At 45.3% G+C, this 16847-nt stretch overlaps 2 protein-coding genes across 2 annotated transcripts; one reads left to right on the top strand and one right to left on the bottom strand.

The window, feature by feature from the left end:
- Nucleotides 1-12: 12 nt before the first annotated feature.
- On the top strand, nt 13-8501 carry cmpk (cytidylate kinase). Its single transcript, XM_056596381.1, has 6 exons — nt 13-297; nt 1675-1821; nt 2547-2699; nt 3392-3468; nt 3861-3957; nt 7525-8501. Exons 1-6 carry the CDS (start codon nt 154-156, stop codon nt 7564-7566), a joined length of 660 nt encoding a protein of 219 aa, XP_056452356.1. The 5' UTR covers nt 13-153; the 3' UTR covers nt 7567-8501.
- Nucleotides 8502-8765: 264 nt separating this feature from the next.
- Nucleotides 8766-15472, bottom strand: LOC130387350 (B-cell lymphoma 6 protein-like). Its single transcript, XM_056596380.1, has 9 exons — nt 15415-15472; nt 13899-14070; nt 13460-13681; nt 12462-13370; nt 12091-12221; nt 11125-11292; nt 10848-10978; nt 10381-10518; nt 8766-9940 (listed from the first exon to the last, which is right to left on the bottom strand). Exons 1-9 carry the CDS (start codon nt 15443-15445, stop codon nt 9803-9805), a joined length of 2040 nt encoding a protein of 679 aa, XP_056452355.1. The 5' UTR covers nt 15446-15472; the 3' UTR covers nt 8766-9802.
- Between the last annotated feature and the right edge of the window lie 1375 nt (nt 15473-16847).

Raw genomic sequence — 16847 nt, 5'->3', positions numbered from 1 at the left:
CACGTCCATCACGGAAGTGCAGCAAGCGCTTTGATCGAGTGACGTCATCCCAGCACTGACACGCATTCACCGTTCCTTCAGTCTGCGCTCAGGAGTCTCTCCTTCGTTTGTCGTGTCTGTATTTTATCTCTCCGTGGCTTCGCTGACCGGTTTATGGTGCTCCGCTCTGTATTCGCTCTATACCAGCAGGTTCCGAACATTTTGTCCCGGGTTGCGGTGATGATGAAGCCCCAGGTTGTGTTCGTTTTGGGCGGCCCCGGCGCCGGGAAAGGCACCCAGTGCACCAAAATCACGGAGGTAGGACGTTTAGCCCGGGTACATGTGAACTCGGGCGAGATAGATTGCTCAGATAGATTCATGTTACTATTGTCGGATGAAAAAGTTGCAGTTCGAATGTTCAATTGGTTTAATTTACTGTCAAATAACGCACATCCGGTTGTCCTCTGTTAGCCGGCTAGTTAGCCTCAGTCTTTATTGCTGGTCCTGGTCCTGACAACTCTGGCTACAGCCAGTGCCAGTGGGAAATCTGGTCCGATCTAGCAACACTGTTCCTGTTATGGACCAGTCCTTGACAATTCTTGCACCTTATCCTCAAAAGGAAACCCTTATCCTCAAAAGGAAACTCATCCCAGAACAGGCTCAGTATAAACTATTGCAATTTTTTAATTGTACTATCGACCTAATTAGAATTTAGGGGAGGAGGAAGAAATGTGTAACAGATAGTGTCCAGAGTGGAAAGGCTGCTTCCTAAACCCCCATTAGAACCAACTAAAGTCAAGATATCCCTCATCCAAGAGTTTCAGCACTCTACAAACGATGTGTGGCACCTGGACTACCAAAGAAATCCTTGAATCAAGTGTGCAATGTGTTCACAAAATGGCCACACCACATACTGCCCTTAACTGTGTGCGATGTTGACCATGTTAATCGATTTTTGCAGTTATAAATATGTATCACAATAATTTTCCCCATGGGAAGGTTTCATTCATATGAAACGAGGGTTACACATGAGAAAAAGAATTGCCATTTTGATTACATAATGAAATTAGCTAAATAGACAAATATGTGTTCAAGTGGAACACGGTTACTATTGTTTAAATGTCCGCAGCAAATGTAGCCAAATAAATTATGTTCATATTTATACCTTTTATATTGACAATGTGTGTATGCTGTCTTCTGTTTGATTTGATAGATATGTCACAACTCTTTATGAGCTATCTATTTATTTTTGCACTGTTGGAACTTGTCACTTTAGGTCCACGCACCAAACTCACTGTTGACCGTTACTTGGATGCCCAGACCACCGGATTTAGAATATGTCAACCCCTACATAATAGGGGTTGTCTTAAGAAATAAAAAGTTTCAACCACATCAATTAAATTGATAGGGAGCTGTCTTTTTAATATATCTAGATTTGAGCTGCTCCATAATACATACATGTTTGTCGTGTTGTCACTAAGTGACAGAGAGTTGGGTTTCTGGCCTTAGAATAGCAGTGGATCTACCAGACAAACCTGAAGGGCTGTTGAGTATAGAAATCTCCTTCATATGAAAAAGCCTGAGTCTTTCCAAGCCATAAATTCTTTACCTTTTTTTTTTTTTGCGCTTTTCTCATTAAAGGCAGCATTCATAAAAAAAATTCTCTCTCTCTCTGCTCCGGTCTCTCCCTCCCAGAACTACTGCTACACCCATCTGTCCGCCGGGGACCTGCTGAGGGGCGAGCGGGCGCGGGAGGGCTCTGAGTTCGGTCAGCTCATCGACCGCCACATCAAGGAGGGCCAGATCGTCCCCGTGGAGATCACCATCAACCTGCTGAAGAAGGTCTGTGCGTCCCGCCGCGGGGAGGACAGTTTAATGTGGCTCCGGCCGCTAGATTTAAAAAAGCCACCACAGTTATGTCCTTGTAAAGCATGCAGTCAGATGTGGTAAGAAGCAAGTTAGTTACTTCGTTTGAAAAGTTTAGTGACAAAAGGGCAAAGTTGCAGGGTTGTTCTGTTAATTAAAATCCCAGTTTCTGGTCGACTTCTGGAATATTCCATCAGTGTGCCACTCTTTGCTAAGAAGGTTCCTTCATTAAATGTTAGTTTTTTCTTCCTTAAAAGATTTTTTTTTTTTTCTTCTGATTTTGTTCTTTGAAATATCAAGGGCCCCATCTTTAATATAGACGTAACTAAATGCATAGACAATGATGTGTGATTCATTTAAATTGCATATTTGTATTGGTATTTTTTGGACTTTTTTCTTTTTGCTGTGATGCTCAACAAAATAAAAAATAAGAAAATATTTAACCTTTATTCAGGGAAGGCCATTGAGAGCAGGAGAGACGCCCTGATTACAACATAAAACTAAAAACTGAAATACAAACGTACAATAGATATAAACAGTAGGTCAAACATCACAACAACATTTCAATACATGTAAATAATACAATGCAAGAATGGGACAAATAAGAAAGCAATTTAAAACACAAGCAATCCTTATTGAATGCGACTTCAATCATCCCCTGAGCGTCTCCATGCTGACCCTGCCTCCGTCTGGACCCTCAGGCCATGGAGGAGACCATGAAGGCCGATGAGAAGAAGTTCCGCTTCCTCATCGACGGCTTCCCGCGCAACGAGGACAACCTGCAGGGCTGGAGCCGCGTCATGGACGACAAGGCAGATGTCAAGTTCGTGTTGTTCTTCGACTGTAGCAACGAGGTACCGACACCCGGCCGTCACCGCATTGTACAATATCTGGTCTGCGGGGTTTTCCTACTGCGAAGAAGGACCCGTGTTGAATGGTTAAACCCTTAATCAAACCCTTTAACAAACTACAATCCCAAGAGCATGATGGCCTTGTGATGTAGCGCGACACGTTTACTACTGTGTGTTTGTAACAGTGGTTCCCAGCCCTTGACTTTAGGTCTACAGATTCATGATCAAGAAACTACAGACTCATGGTCAAGAACTTACAGATTCCTCTACCTCATATTCCACCTCATGCAAGTAGCCTGCGATGTTTAGATAGATACACATGCAGTGGCTGACCAAAGAGTGCCAGCACCCCTTTATACACGATTATTACTGCAAGAATGCCGGAGTCGGTAGAAACAGTCAGCAACGCTGCTTATTCTCCCGTCGTGTTTGTTGAGGAAACACAAATGAACCAAACATCAATGGAAGACATTACAGTGGAAAACCTATGATGGAACTCAACAAGTGACCCCCTCTTGATAGAAAAACCGCCATAACATATTTACAATCATCTCTATTATATATATATTTTTTTTACATTTGTCTATCTTAGGAATAAAATCCCATGTACCAACCAGCATAACACAGGTTGAGAAACGTTGTCGGTGTTGTTGTATAATAAGGCACGTCTGGTAAATACTGGGTTATTCCAACAGGTTTGTATCGACCGATGTCTGGAGCGAGGCCAGCACAGCGGACGTACCGACGACAACAGAGAGAGCCTGCAAAAAAGGTACCTTCATTGATTCTCCGAAAGCGGTGAGCATCGTGTTATCTACAGGTACACTATCGGTATTGGGGACCAAACCAGGTACCTTGGAGGAGGAGTGGGAGCCATACATCCTAATCCTGTCCCTATCCCGCTCCTATATGTGTCTTTATACAAGGCATCCTTGCTATAGAAGATGGGCCTCAAGCATCAGTAGCCTGGCCAAGCTAATATTATAAGCCCTTTCATAAAGAGGAATTACCTTTACAATTTTTAGATGCAATAAAACAACCACCGTTGATGATGTCATGACAAAAGGCGAATATCAGCATATAGAAGCTCAATGTCTGGATCAGCCTTTGTGTAGCATATGAATTGCTGTATCTGCCTCCACATGTTTCTTCCTCCTGTTTCAGGATCCAGACCTACCTGCAGTCCACACGGCCAATCATCGATCAGTACGAGAAGCAGGGCAAGGTGCGCACCGTGGACGCCTCCCACAAGGTGGATGAGGTGAGCGAGCCGTCGCAACGCATGGTAACCAAGGGAGAGCTCCCCACCAGGGGGTGGGCCTCCCCACCAGGGGGTGGGCCTCCCCACCAGGGGGCGGGCCTAACTCTCTCTCTCTCTCTCTCTCTCTCTCTCTCTCTCTCTCTCTCTCTCTCTCCTCTCTCTCTCTCTCTCTCTCTCTCTCTCTCTCTCTCTCTCTCTCTCTCTCTCTCTCTCTCTCTCTCTCTCTCTCTCTCTCTCTCTCTCTCTCTCTCTCTCTCTCTCTCTCTCTCTCTCTCTCTCTCTCTCTCTCTCTCTCTCTCTCTCTCTCTCTCTCTTATTTATATATATATATATATGAGCTCCCCCTGCTGGGGAGTCCCGCCCGTGTGTGTGTGTGTACACACACACAGTATCTCACAAAAGTGAGTACACACCTGACATTTTTGTAAATATTTTATTAAATCTATTCATGGGACAACACAGTCAGTGTACAGCTTGATGTATAACAGTGTCAATGTACTGCCCCTCAAAATAACTCAACACAGCCATTAATGTCTAAACAAAAGTGAGTACAACCCTCAGTGAAAATGTCCAAATTGGGCCCAATTAACCATTTCCCCTCCCCAGTGTCAAGTGCCTCGTTAGTGTTAAATGGTCTCCGGTGTGAATGGGGAGTTGGTTAGTTCAATTTGGTGTTATTGCTTTCTCACTGGTCTCTGGAAGTCATCATGGCACCCAGTGGCGGCTGGTGGTCAAAAATGTTGGTGGGGCACAGTAATAGACAGAGGATCTGGGGTTCCCCCCCCCCCCCCCCCCCCCCCCCCCCCCCTATAAAATAAATTGAATTGAATAGATTTGATTTCCTGTATTCTGGTGCATTTTGGGGATGGCTACTTCCTATTACCTATTACTAGACCCCGAAGCCATTTGTTTTGAGAATAATGGCTGGCTGATGAAGTTATTGGCTGGCTAGCCGGCTCAACCAAAACCTAAATGGCTGCTGCAGCCGCCAAATTGTTATGGCTACAAATGGCTGAAGCTGCCACACTTCATGTCTATGTTATACTGATTTACTATATCTCATTATTCTGACCATTAAATGCCTTCAGTAAGACCTTGATTGGGCTTTGCGAGGTTTGTTTACCGGCGTTGCTATGATAACCGGTCTTGCGTGTTCCAGCGGTTTATTAGGTTTCTAATAAATCGCTGTCTAATCAATACTTCATTCGGAGTCAAAGCCCTACTATGTGATAGAATTATTACTTGATGCAAATAATTCTAGCTGGCTCAGCCAAAGTTTATCAGATGGCGGCTTATTGTGGCTTAGACAATTATTGACTGGCGGTGGCTGAAATTCAAAATGGCGCAAATGGCGGTGGCTTCGGGGTTTACCCATTGCCTACTATTCATTCAGATTCATAGCCTACATCCTGACTTGCAGGGGGTGGACAAGCTTACACTGCATATACACACCTACTTTATGGCCAGTCCACCAGCCATTGCTATTTGACCCATTGTTGTTATTCTCATATTGAGACAAATCATGATCAATGTCCTATAGCGTCCATTTTTTGTGAGTCTCAATGTCTACTTCAAATGCAGTTAGAAATATGGGACAGTTGCTTAATTTTGTTTATATGCAACAGGCCGAAAGACTAAATTAATATGTAACTTACTTGTTCCTTTTAAGTATAACATTGCTTGGAGAGTCCAATTCCTCCACTGAAAAGGGTGGAAAGTGTTTTCAACTCTCTACTAGTTAGCGATCTGTCTCTTCTCTACATGTAGTTGTGTTGCGCGAATGCTGCTGAGGGAGGTAGCCTATTTGATTGATTCTCTGAGTTGTCCAATCATGTGGTGAAAACAAAAAAGAAAAGCGATACCATTGGCCTGGGGCGCACACTGGTGCGACCCTAGGGCGAATTTTCTTGCGCCGCCAATGAAAGAGGAGGGCTTTGAGGAGGGCTTTATTTAAAATGACCAATAACTAGCCTAGCACAAAGCATTGATGTTCAGATGCATTTAATTGGTTGCTGGCAGTGACAAGCACATCACACAATTAAATGAGGATAAACGCTATGTATTTTTGTTGATTTATTTTGTATTGATAATAGTTGATTAATAGTTGACTGATATATTCAAGTGAATATTTCACGGAGGGGTGGCGCCCTAGCGCCCTCTATTGACCCACCGACACTGAGGGCACCTCATGGCAAAGAACTCGATGAGAATCTTAAAAAAAGAATTGTTGCTCTGCATAAAGATGGCCTAGGTTATAAGAACATTGCAGACACCCTGAAACTTAGCTGCAGCACAGTGGCCAAGACCATACAACGTTTCAACAGGACAGGTTCTACCGGAACAGGCCTCGCCAAGGTCGACTTAAGAAGTTGAGTGCACATGCTGATCATCATATCCAGGTCTTTGGTAAATAGACGTAGGAGTGCTGCCAGCATTGCTGCAGAGGTTAAAGGGGTGGGGCGTCAGCCGTCAGCCTATCAGTGCTCAGGCCATACGCCGCACACTGCATCAAATTGGTCTGCATGGCTGTCGTCTCAGAAAGAAGCCTCTTATACAAATGATGCACAAGAAAGCCTGCAAACAGTGTGCTGAAGCCAAGCAGACTAAGGACATGTGTCACTGGAGCCATGTCCTGTGGACTGATGAGACCAAGGTCAACTTATTTGGTTCAGATGGTGTCGAGCGTGTGTGGCGGAAACCAGGTGAGGAGTACAAAGACAAGTCTGTCTTGCCTACTGTCAAGCATGGTGGTGGGAGCGTCATGGTCTGGGGCTGCATGAGTGCTAGGGTTAGCTACAGCACTGGGGAGCTATGGTTCATTGAGGGAACCATGAATGCCAACATGTACTCTGAAATAATGAGGCGGAGCATGATCCCCTCTCTTCGGAAACTGGGCCTGGGTATTCCAGCATGATAACGACCCCAAACACTCCTCCAAGACGACCACTGCCTAGCTAACGAAGCTGAGGGTAAAGGTGATGGACCGGCCGAGCATGTCTCCAGACCTAAACCCTATTGAGCATCTGTGGGGCGTCCTAAAGCGGAAGGTGGAGGAGCGCACGGTCTGTAACATCCATCAGCTCTGTGACGTCGTCAAGGACGAGTGGAACAGGATTCCAGTGGCAACCTGTGAGGCTCTGGTGAACGCCACGCCCAAGAGGGTTAAGGCAGTGCTGGAAAATAATGGTGGCCACGAAATATTCACACTTTGGGCCCAATTTGGACATTTTCACTTATTAGGGTTGTTCTCACTTTTGGGGCCAGCGGTTTAGACATTAATGGCTGTGTTGAGTTATTTTGAGGGGACACTACATTTACACTGTTATACAAGCTGTACACTGGCTTCTTTACATTGTATCAAAGTGTCATTTCTTCAGTTTTGTCCCATGAATAGATTTGATAAAAATATTTTCAAAAATGTGAGGGGTGTACTCACTTTTGTGAGAAGCTGTATATATCATTTTTTGGTGTGTGCCTTGTTGCTGGGCATATGGATTGAATCGGTGGGGGAAACCATCCGATTGACCTTTAAGTCCTGTTTATTCTCTTTATCTTTGTTTTCCTCAGGTGTTTGCTGACGTGAAGGCTATCTTAGACAAGGAGGGTTGAGCGCCACCAACTGCCAACATCTATGCTCTTCATTTAACCTTAGATTTGTATTTTTATTCAATGCAATTACACTCTGTCCATTTGTAGCACTTGCTTTTTCAGTCCTTCTGTATTTTTGAAGATGCTGTAATGCTTGTTGAAGAGTGTGCGCTGTGTGAATGGTTATGTATGTGCGTGTGTGTCAATAGATCAACTGATCAATAGATCAAGGCCTTTGCATAGGAAACACTAGTTGGGTCACTGCGGCATTTAGAATCCTTGTGCTAAGGGGTCTGGTATATTCTGGGGACGTAGGTTCATAATATTTCCATGTAGACGGCGTGCCGTGGAGGAGGGGACAAGTATCAAGCCTTCAGACCAAACAGGTTATTTTCTAATGATGACGCACGGGGCAGACCTCCATCTCTTTTTTTTTTCTCTTAAGCGGCCAATGGCGTTCACCGTTGATCAAATTAACATGTAAAACAACAGCACGGGAGAGGCGCTTTAAGGTTTGATTGGTCCTGGTGTTCAAAGGAAGGGATTTATTTTTGGGAACTGTAGGATTGTGCGCTATTTACAAACGAGTATATCATGAGACTTAACCATACCGAACTCCAACTCGATTCCTGCTCTTTTTGTGCCATGGCTAGTCAGGCCTTTTCTTTTGATTAAAAAGGTGACATTTACCTGTTGCAGTGTAGCTAAAATCTATGATGGCCATGGGAAAAAAGGATGGCTTTGTTTCCACATGATCTGAGGGCAAATTAAACAATGAAAAACGTATGATTGGCTTGTTATTCAAGACTAATGTTTCATGTTAATCATATTTGGATTATGATGATTGTGTTGTAGATATATCGGAACGAGGTGTTGGAAAATAAATGCATTTTGCCTCTATGAAATATGAAATAAATATGAAAAATACATGAAATATGGCAAGTAGATGTGCTTTTTAACGTGTAATAGAATTTCAAAACAATCTAACTGCAACTAAATCAGCGCTTGGAAGTTCTAAATCATTGATGTCATCTTGCTGCTGAGCCAGCAGATGGCGACATACTAAAACTCAAAGGGTGAACTAGATATGAAGTTCCACCAAGGAACGTTTTAACTCCTTGGAGGAATGTTGGACTCCTGAGTGACTCACGTTTAACACCCTGCCCTTAATTCCCCTTGCCCCTTGAACCATCAGTGCCCTCTTTGTTCAGACACGTGCTCTTTTTGGATTGTTTAATCACTTATTAATCAAATGGCAATTATCTTGAAGTTCAACAGTGGGAAAGTAGCCAAACATGTCAGCACCCTTAAAACTAAGCTCCAGCCAAGTTGGAAGGATTCCTGCCACTCTCAATTATCGATTTGCTCATGTTTGTCATTGAGCATTTAGCCTATTTTGTAAAAGAATTGTACCACAACAGATTTTTTTTCATAATGCATTTATTTTATATATATAACTATATAAACATTTATATAAACTCTGGTTAAAAACAAATACATTGGATACTGCTTACATTCCTGAGGATGTTTTAGCTTGCGCTCTGGTGTATTTACAGCTTTTTACACTATTTAAAATAAGCTTGACAACAAGTACCAGACAAGCGTGTACAAAACAACTCTTAAGGCACTGTCAATATACTGCATTTGTACAAGAACATCTGAAAAACGTACACGGTAATTTTTGCTCAAAAATAAGGAAATATCTATCGCAGTAAGACATGAAACATTAGCAAAAAAACAAAACTTATGAAGTCTGCCAGCAGATGGCATCTGCCCATATAGATAGACATATATATTATCTTTTACAGAAAATAAGCTAGCCAAGAAACGAGGCACCTTTCAGCACTAAATCAGGGCAGGGCCCCTCTCCTCTCCGCATTTAGGGTAGATAACACTGCATCACCACACTTTGATCAGGAATGACACATTCCTTTAACAGCAACACTGCCTCCAAACGATCACGCACAGTAAATACACTAACAAAATACGCACAATGCCACAATCCACGTGTGTACATTCAATATTGGTCATTCTCACAGAAAAAGAAAGCCACATACATTTCTCGTAACGGTCAATTTTTGCAAGACCCCATACAGGGTGAATTTCTTTAACAAAGGCAAACATAGGATATATGATTGCCTTTTCTTTTTTTTTTTTTAACACCTTGTTCACATTTAAGAGAAAATACAACACAGTTGTAGATTACTAAGACCACCGTTTTGTTAGAACATCTTCCAGGGGGCGGTGGTAACGGGGATCAGGAGGAGGCAGAGACCCCGAGGGCAGAGGGGGCGCGGCGGTAGGGGGCCTTGGTGTTGGTGACCGCCCCGTGTTTCTGCCTCAGGTGGAGCCTCAGCTGGCTCTTGTGTCTGAAGTGGAGGTCACATTTCTCACACTGCAGACGGAAGGGAGGAGAGAGGGATTGTGTGTCAATTAAAAAAAAAAAAAGACTGTTGTATTTGTTCTACAGCCAGTAATTAACATGCATACAAAAGAATATTGAACCAAACCTGCGGACACTCTTGGTATTTTGGTCTGCTAGGTGCCCCAACAGGGGAACTAACAGAAACTACAGAAATACCCCAGGAAATACTACCTATTACTACTACTATGAGTTGATAGATCGGAAAAAACAACTTAGTTTCACTGCAGTGTCTGGGCTGAGCCAGGTTCTCAGAGCGTACATTGCTTTAGGATTAGCGCTGGTGGCAAAGAGCTTGTCCCTATTGATAGCCAGTTGATTCACAGGGGGCAGAGAAGGGATTTGCTCGGAAGGGCTTCACCAGCTGACACAGAGCATTACTGGGAGAGAGAGGAGCTCAGAGGGAGGCTTACATGGTAGGGTTTTTCGCCCGTGTGGATGCGCATGTGGCTCTTGAGTGTCTGGAGGTGGCGGAAGTGGGTGCCACAGATCACACAGGGGTACGGCTTCTCCCCGGTGTGGATCAGCACGTGAGCGCGGAGGTGGGCCACCTTGGGAGGAACCAAGTTCATACATATGTTAATGACCTCATTCAAAGTTTGCTGATACAATTTTTTTTAAATCCTTTCTCAGATCATTACTTTGGGCTTATTAATGGAATTGCACCGAGGGCGAAAGCAAATCAATGATTTGCCAAAATAACTGATCGAATTGAAACAATTTAGTCAATGTCAACCGTAGACACCATGAAAGTGTCATTTAATGTTAAGGAGGGCAGAGGAAACCAGGCAAATAACCTAAATAAAGTTTGATAAAAAAAAGGCAAAAAACTGTTTCCTTTGGTTTTTGTTGTCATAGGACCAGCGCTCTTTGTACTCACTTGTACGAAGCGTGAGCCGCAGGTCTCACACTTGTACGGCTTCTCTCCTGAGTGGATACGCGTGTGGGTCTTCAGGTTGGCTGGCCGGTTGAACTGCGCACCACAGATGTTGCAGTGGTACGGTTTGGCCCCTGCAGAAGGTCAACACCAACAACACATGAATAGTTAAACATTTGCGTTGCACAAGTGGTCAAGTGGTCGGCAAAATGAGTTCGTGTTCATATTTTAATTTTAAAGCCAATATTACGCACACACCCCCTGAGTGTGGGAGCCTTACCAGTGTGGACCGTCTTGTGGCTGGCCAGGTTGCCCTTGTAGCGGAAGGCGGCCTGGCAGCAGTCACACCTGTAGGGCTTGTCGCTGTGGTCCTGGAGCATGTGGCTCTTCAGGGAGTCCGCCTCGGTGAACTTGGAGTCACACTCGTTGCAGAAGAACGTGTGGCTTTCTGAACAAAAAAAACCTGCATCGTTAGACAGTTAGTACCGTGATTACGCAAATATAGGCCGCGGCCTGTTTGCACATTTTTCAGACAAATGACGGTTCTGTAGACTTTACTTATGCACGCCAAGTTTGTGACACGATCAATTTTCATTGAATGGTAATCCCTCACCGACGTAAACAGGTTGAGTCTCAGTCTAATAATAACTGTTGCTAATTGGGTAATATACTCCAATTCAGATTAGGAATTGGTATAGGCCACATTGGGTGAACCAAATAGGCCTATATACTTTTTACCGGCCCCGATGACTTATATTTAGATATTTAGACTTAAATATAACCTTGCACACACAAGATAAATGGTTGCAGTCTTGAGCCCTTCATGTAATCCTTTGACACTGTCCTGTAAAGTGCACAGAAATCCTTCGATATAAACATCAGTTATCCAAAGGCTTTCCACAGACTCATTGATTTGTTATGCTGCAGCTTTTCAATGCAAAATCATGTGAAATCAAGTTCAAATCGAAAGAGGGTCTGAGTGTTTGCAGCAGTCTCAGCAACACGTGGGGCCTCGGACCTGATTTAATGTTCTTTATTGGGCACTTGTTACTGGGGCCTGTACACGTGTGTGGCCTGGTACAGGTTTGTTTTTATCAGGCCTTAGTTGTTAGTACGTTCGTTAACGCATGTTGTGGTCTGAATTCGCGTAGTTCAAACAGTTCAAATCGGTAGGCGTGCCTTCGAGGTCGTTCCATTTCCTCCTGAATACAGGGAGGCTCTGCACTGCAGTGGAAGAAAGCCTCACCAGAGCTGGAGTGGTAGTTCTCAGAGAGGGCCTTGTTGGTGTCCTCACTGCTGTAGGAGCCGGGGGAGTAGGGCTCCATGTCCCCGACCCCCTGGGGGCTGTCATAACCACACGACGAGCATCTCAGGTGGCTGAAGGAGCAGAACACAGAGACCGCCACACATTGCATTACATACCCCAGACACCAGGATTCATCTATACTGGGCCAGCAGGCAGGGTCTCTGGTCATTCCCCAAACTAACTGGGTCTATTCGCTATGCTGCGTCAGTGACTAGGGCGCTCTGGAACTATAGATTTGAATCTCAATGAGTGCGATTGATGTGGACGTGACGGTGATTGGCCACGGCGCGCGTCAGCCCAGCAGCCCTCACCTGCTGTCCCGGCAGCTGCTTTCAGCGCGGCGAGCCATGGGAGACACGGGGAACCCCCGGTCATCTGGCCCCGCCTCTCCGGCCGGCCCCTCGCCGCTGGTGTCCGACCGCCCGCTCTGGTAGTGACTCGACGACGTCCCGAAGAACTCGCCGCCGCCGCCGCCGGAGCCCTCGACCCCGCGCTCGCCGCCGTCGGAGCCCTCGGCCCCGCGCTCGCCGCCGTCGGCCGCCTGGTTCATGACGATGAAGCGGTACTTCTTCCAGTTGCGGGCCTTGGTGGCGGCGGCGGTGTCCTCCCCGCCCGCCGAGGGCCTCTTGAGATCGAGGCTGGCGTTCCTGCTGCTGCTGGACTCGGTGGGGGAGTTGGGGTGGCCGTCGGAGCGCAGCGGGCTCTGCGGGCTGCAGATCACGCCCTTCCCGAAGCCCGGAGTGGGCGGCGCCAGCGGGCACTGGACCGCGCCGGGCTCCTCCTTGGCCACCGCCGCGCTCCTCCTCAGGCTGGCCTCGCCGTGGTGGGTGGAGCTGGGCGTGGGCGGGGCCACGGGGACGTTGGCACCGGGCGGCGAGGAGGGGCAGGGCGTCTGGGACGACGAGACCCCCTCCCTCGGGAGGCCACTGAGGAGGCGCGCCTCCGCCTGCTGCTGCTGCCGGCCCAGGACGGCGGCGGCGGCGGCGCGGGGCGGCGCGGCGTAGACGTGGTACGAGCCCGATGTGTTGATGCCGCTGACCACGCTCGGGGCGTAGGCGGCGGCGGCGGCCGAGCCCTGCGGGGGGGACACCGTGTGGCTGGAGCGCAGGTTGGTCTCCGTCTCGCCGAGGGGCCGCAGTGCCCAGACCTCCTCGGCCGACAGACTGCCAGAGCCGCCCAGCTCGCCGTCAAACTGCAGCTTCAGAGAACTCCGCAGTTTCCTGGAGACACTTTTTAAATGAGTACAATCATCAACGAGGACGATGTGTGTTCACACGTGGTGTATGAGCGCCACGGCGAGGTCCGTTACCTGGACTCGATGAACCTCTGGCAGGTGTCCACCACATGCTCCATCTGGAGGTAGAGGGCTGTGCTCATGGTGGCCTCCACTAGGTCCTCATTCAGGTTGATGCTGGACGTGTACATGAAGTCCAGCAGGATGGAGAAGCCCGTGGGGTCCACTTTGTGGTCCAAGGTGACCACACTGAGGTCCGCCTTCTCAGGGTCCATGAAGATAGAGTAGAAGAGCCCACTAAGAGCACGAAAGGGGGGTTAGACACGACATAGGAATCTTCAACTGTGCCGTTATCAATTTAGCATGATTTCCCAGAGACCGCCATTTTAGTTTTATTTCCTCAAATATGCCACCGATTCCCATAGTGGTGCTAGGACAGTTAAAGTTGACAAAATCATAATTACTACAATGAACAGATGATAAAAAACAACCATGAGTATGTGATAGAGCGCACCTGCATGCCACCAGGATGGTCTTGTGCGTGCTGAAGCGCTGTCCGTCCACCTGGATGGTGACGTCTGTCAGGATGTTGCGGCTGCGGAGGCGGTTGAGGTTGAGGAGGACGTCTCCCGCATGCCGTGTGAACTGTATGCAGCCATCAGCTGTGGTGGCCATGCCGTCGCAATCTGGAGGAGAAAGGTATGGGAACCACGGAAATGTTAGTAAATCCATATCCTCCAAGCCATACCGGCCTTCCTTGGCACAAAAGCTTAAGCAAATCATGGGAACATATTTAATTGGGATTATACAGTTGTATTTTTTTTTAACAGCGTTCAGAACGTGTTATGAACTCATGTGACCGATAGGGATCGCTGTTGTAAAGGCAGAAACGGCAGTGAGGCGGAGCACTCAGAAAAACTTTATTTTTCAGGGTAGAATATCAAAAAGAAAACTCCAACACCAACATAGTAGCTTTGTTATCAGGGTTACGTTTTTTTAAAAAGCACATCGCGTTTGCTAACCATTTTCTCAGGGCGCCCACAGCTGCACAACTCAAACGATAACATGTTTTCCTACGAAGGGAAAACTCGACGTTGCTTTGAACTTGAGAATCCCCGTGTGTACATTATTATACATTATTATAAGGCTGGTAATGATCGGGCTGTCAGTGTCCAGAGATCACTCGATCGAGCGGATCTGCGGCTTTCTGCCCGGTGTTGTTCGAGGCAGTATGCCACCAGTGTGTTTAGCTTTGAGCACATTCCGTCCCGGAGCAGATATCTGTGGCCAGTCGACCCGCAGGTTTCCTGTTCCGCGATACGAGCACAGCACACCTTATTTTCCCTTTAGCGTTCAACGCTACTGACACACGAGAGAAACACGTTATTTATATCTGAAATGTTACCTATGAGCCAGATTGGTGAGATCTTGTTTCCTTCTAGGACTCATGCTGTATTTTTACGCGTGGCCTTCACTTACACACTAGAAGTTTAGCATTAGCAGATGAGCAGGCTACTGTAACAAGCACCTAACATTACACTAGTCTGGCTCAGCAAAGCGGGCGAAAACGGGATAATAGTTCAGTAATAAATCGACTATGAAAACATAGGAAAATTCAATCAATACTGGAAATAGGATGTGCACGCCAATTAAAGGCAATCCGTATAATAATCTGCCTGGATAAAATATTGCGCGGCAGTGCAAGACATGAGGAACTCCGTCCTGTAAATATATCCTAACATATAGCTTTTAAGAGCCTAACACTGCAGACATAAGAAAGATTGTGTTAAACTTCCCTAGCACGCCCTCACTCAGAAGTACAACGTTAGGCATCCTAGGGTTAAACATCCAAATATACACTCAAGTTCAGAAGTTAAACTATGCCATCTCAAATTAACCTATATTCATGAACAGATTGAATATTTCTAATGTTTATATACAAGCCCAATAGCTATCAACGCAGCCAAATGCGCATCTGCAAGTTCATAAGTCCCCTGACATAATACTGAGAAAAATAGAAAAAAAGTCACCTTGTAAAAGGTTCCTCGAAACTTTGTGCATCACCAGTTCTGAGAATCCAGTTCTAAGAAACACGAAGGTTCAATTCTCGGAATTTCAGCAGAAGACCAGTCCATTCCTAGAGAGGGGGGGAGTACATTTTGGTTGTTTGTGGCATTGCATAAAGAATAAGTCGTAAATATTGATGAATGCATGTGAATAAATTATAAAATTGAAATAATATTACATTGTATATATTAATGTTAATATGAAGATAACAATTGTTATGTTCATAGAGTCAAAAAGTATTGGACACCCCTATAGATGGAACGATCCAAATGCAAGGTCATCTGATCCAAAAGTAGAGCTTACGAGGTACTCTAGGAGTATATGTATATTACCTTACTATGAGAAAATATGTGTTGAGGCCAATCGTCCTTATCGATGTTTTTCCACTGGCTCTCTTTTTATTAAGAATTTCCTTGATTCATTATTTTTTCCTCTTCGTTTCATGCTATGGATTAGCAGCAGGGTTTTCCGGATATATGTGTATTTGATTGTTTATTATGGGAAGTTTTGGACGAAGTCTACACATAGTGAATCATAGCTATGATTTGGGGTGTTTTCTCGTATTATCCGTGGATGCATTTCGCTCTGGCTCATGGGATCTTTATAAACAAGTAATTATAGAAAATGCCTTTTTGTTTTAATAAAACAATCGACGCTTGTTCGCTCTGAAAAAGATCAAGACCAAGACTAGAAGTTAAACTTTTTGCTAAAGTGCTATTGCATTTTTCGAGATGATTAGCTTCTCTTTCGTGGGCAAAGGATAAAAAAAAGATGACAATGTCTTCCAATTTACACCGAACTAAACAGTTTGTGGTTGGAAAAAACTTTGCAGCCTCTTGCTGAAGACACAGCCCTGGCCATGTCTTTAAGAGACTGGACAACAAAGTTTACATTGTTTGGCATCCATCTAATAATATTAAATTATTGCTGTCAGCCAACAAAGAGGGGCATTCCAGGCAAACTATACAAACTAAAGCAACCGTTCAGGAGGAGATAAGTCAAACTCTTTGATGCAGACCTTTGCAAATGAAAACATCTGCTTCACCAGTCCAGTTTGACAGGTTTAAATAACAGCAGTGCAGGTGGCCATGGCAACTAAAAGGTCTATTTGTAGTTTCTCCTGCTTTACTCTTATTTTCTCTCCACCTGTGGTTTTGTTCATCTCCTAAGTAACTCCACCAAACAAGACTGGATGCTTAATGATCCAATTATATCAGAAAGCACAATTGTGGCTGATTAACAGCACTATTTGTGGCTTAGTGTTGATGTGGGCCATGTTTTTTCTTATCTCGCTGGTATTTTCCACTGAGAGGGAAAGACATTTTGTAACTGTGAAGGCAGAGGTCGATTGTTTGTTTTTTTTGTTTTTTCTGCACCTGAACCTGACATATCAAAC

This window comes from Gadus chalcogrammus, chromosome 8 (genome assembly GCF_026213295.1).
Source record: "Gadus chalcogrammus isolate NIFS_2021 chromosome 8, NIFS_Gcha_1.0, whole genome shotgun sequence".
Taxonomy (NCBI): domain Eukaryota; kingdom Metazoa; phylum Chordata; class Actinopteri; order Gadiformes; family Gadidae; genus Gadus; species Gadus chalcogrammus.
Note: the sequence above shows the minus strand (reverse complement) of the source record. Positions and strands in the feature narration are given on the sequence as shown.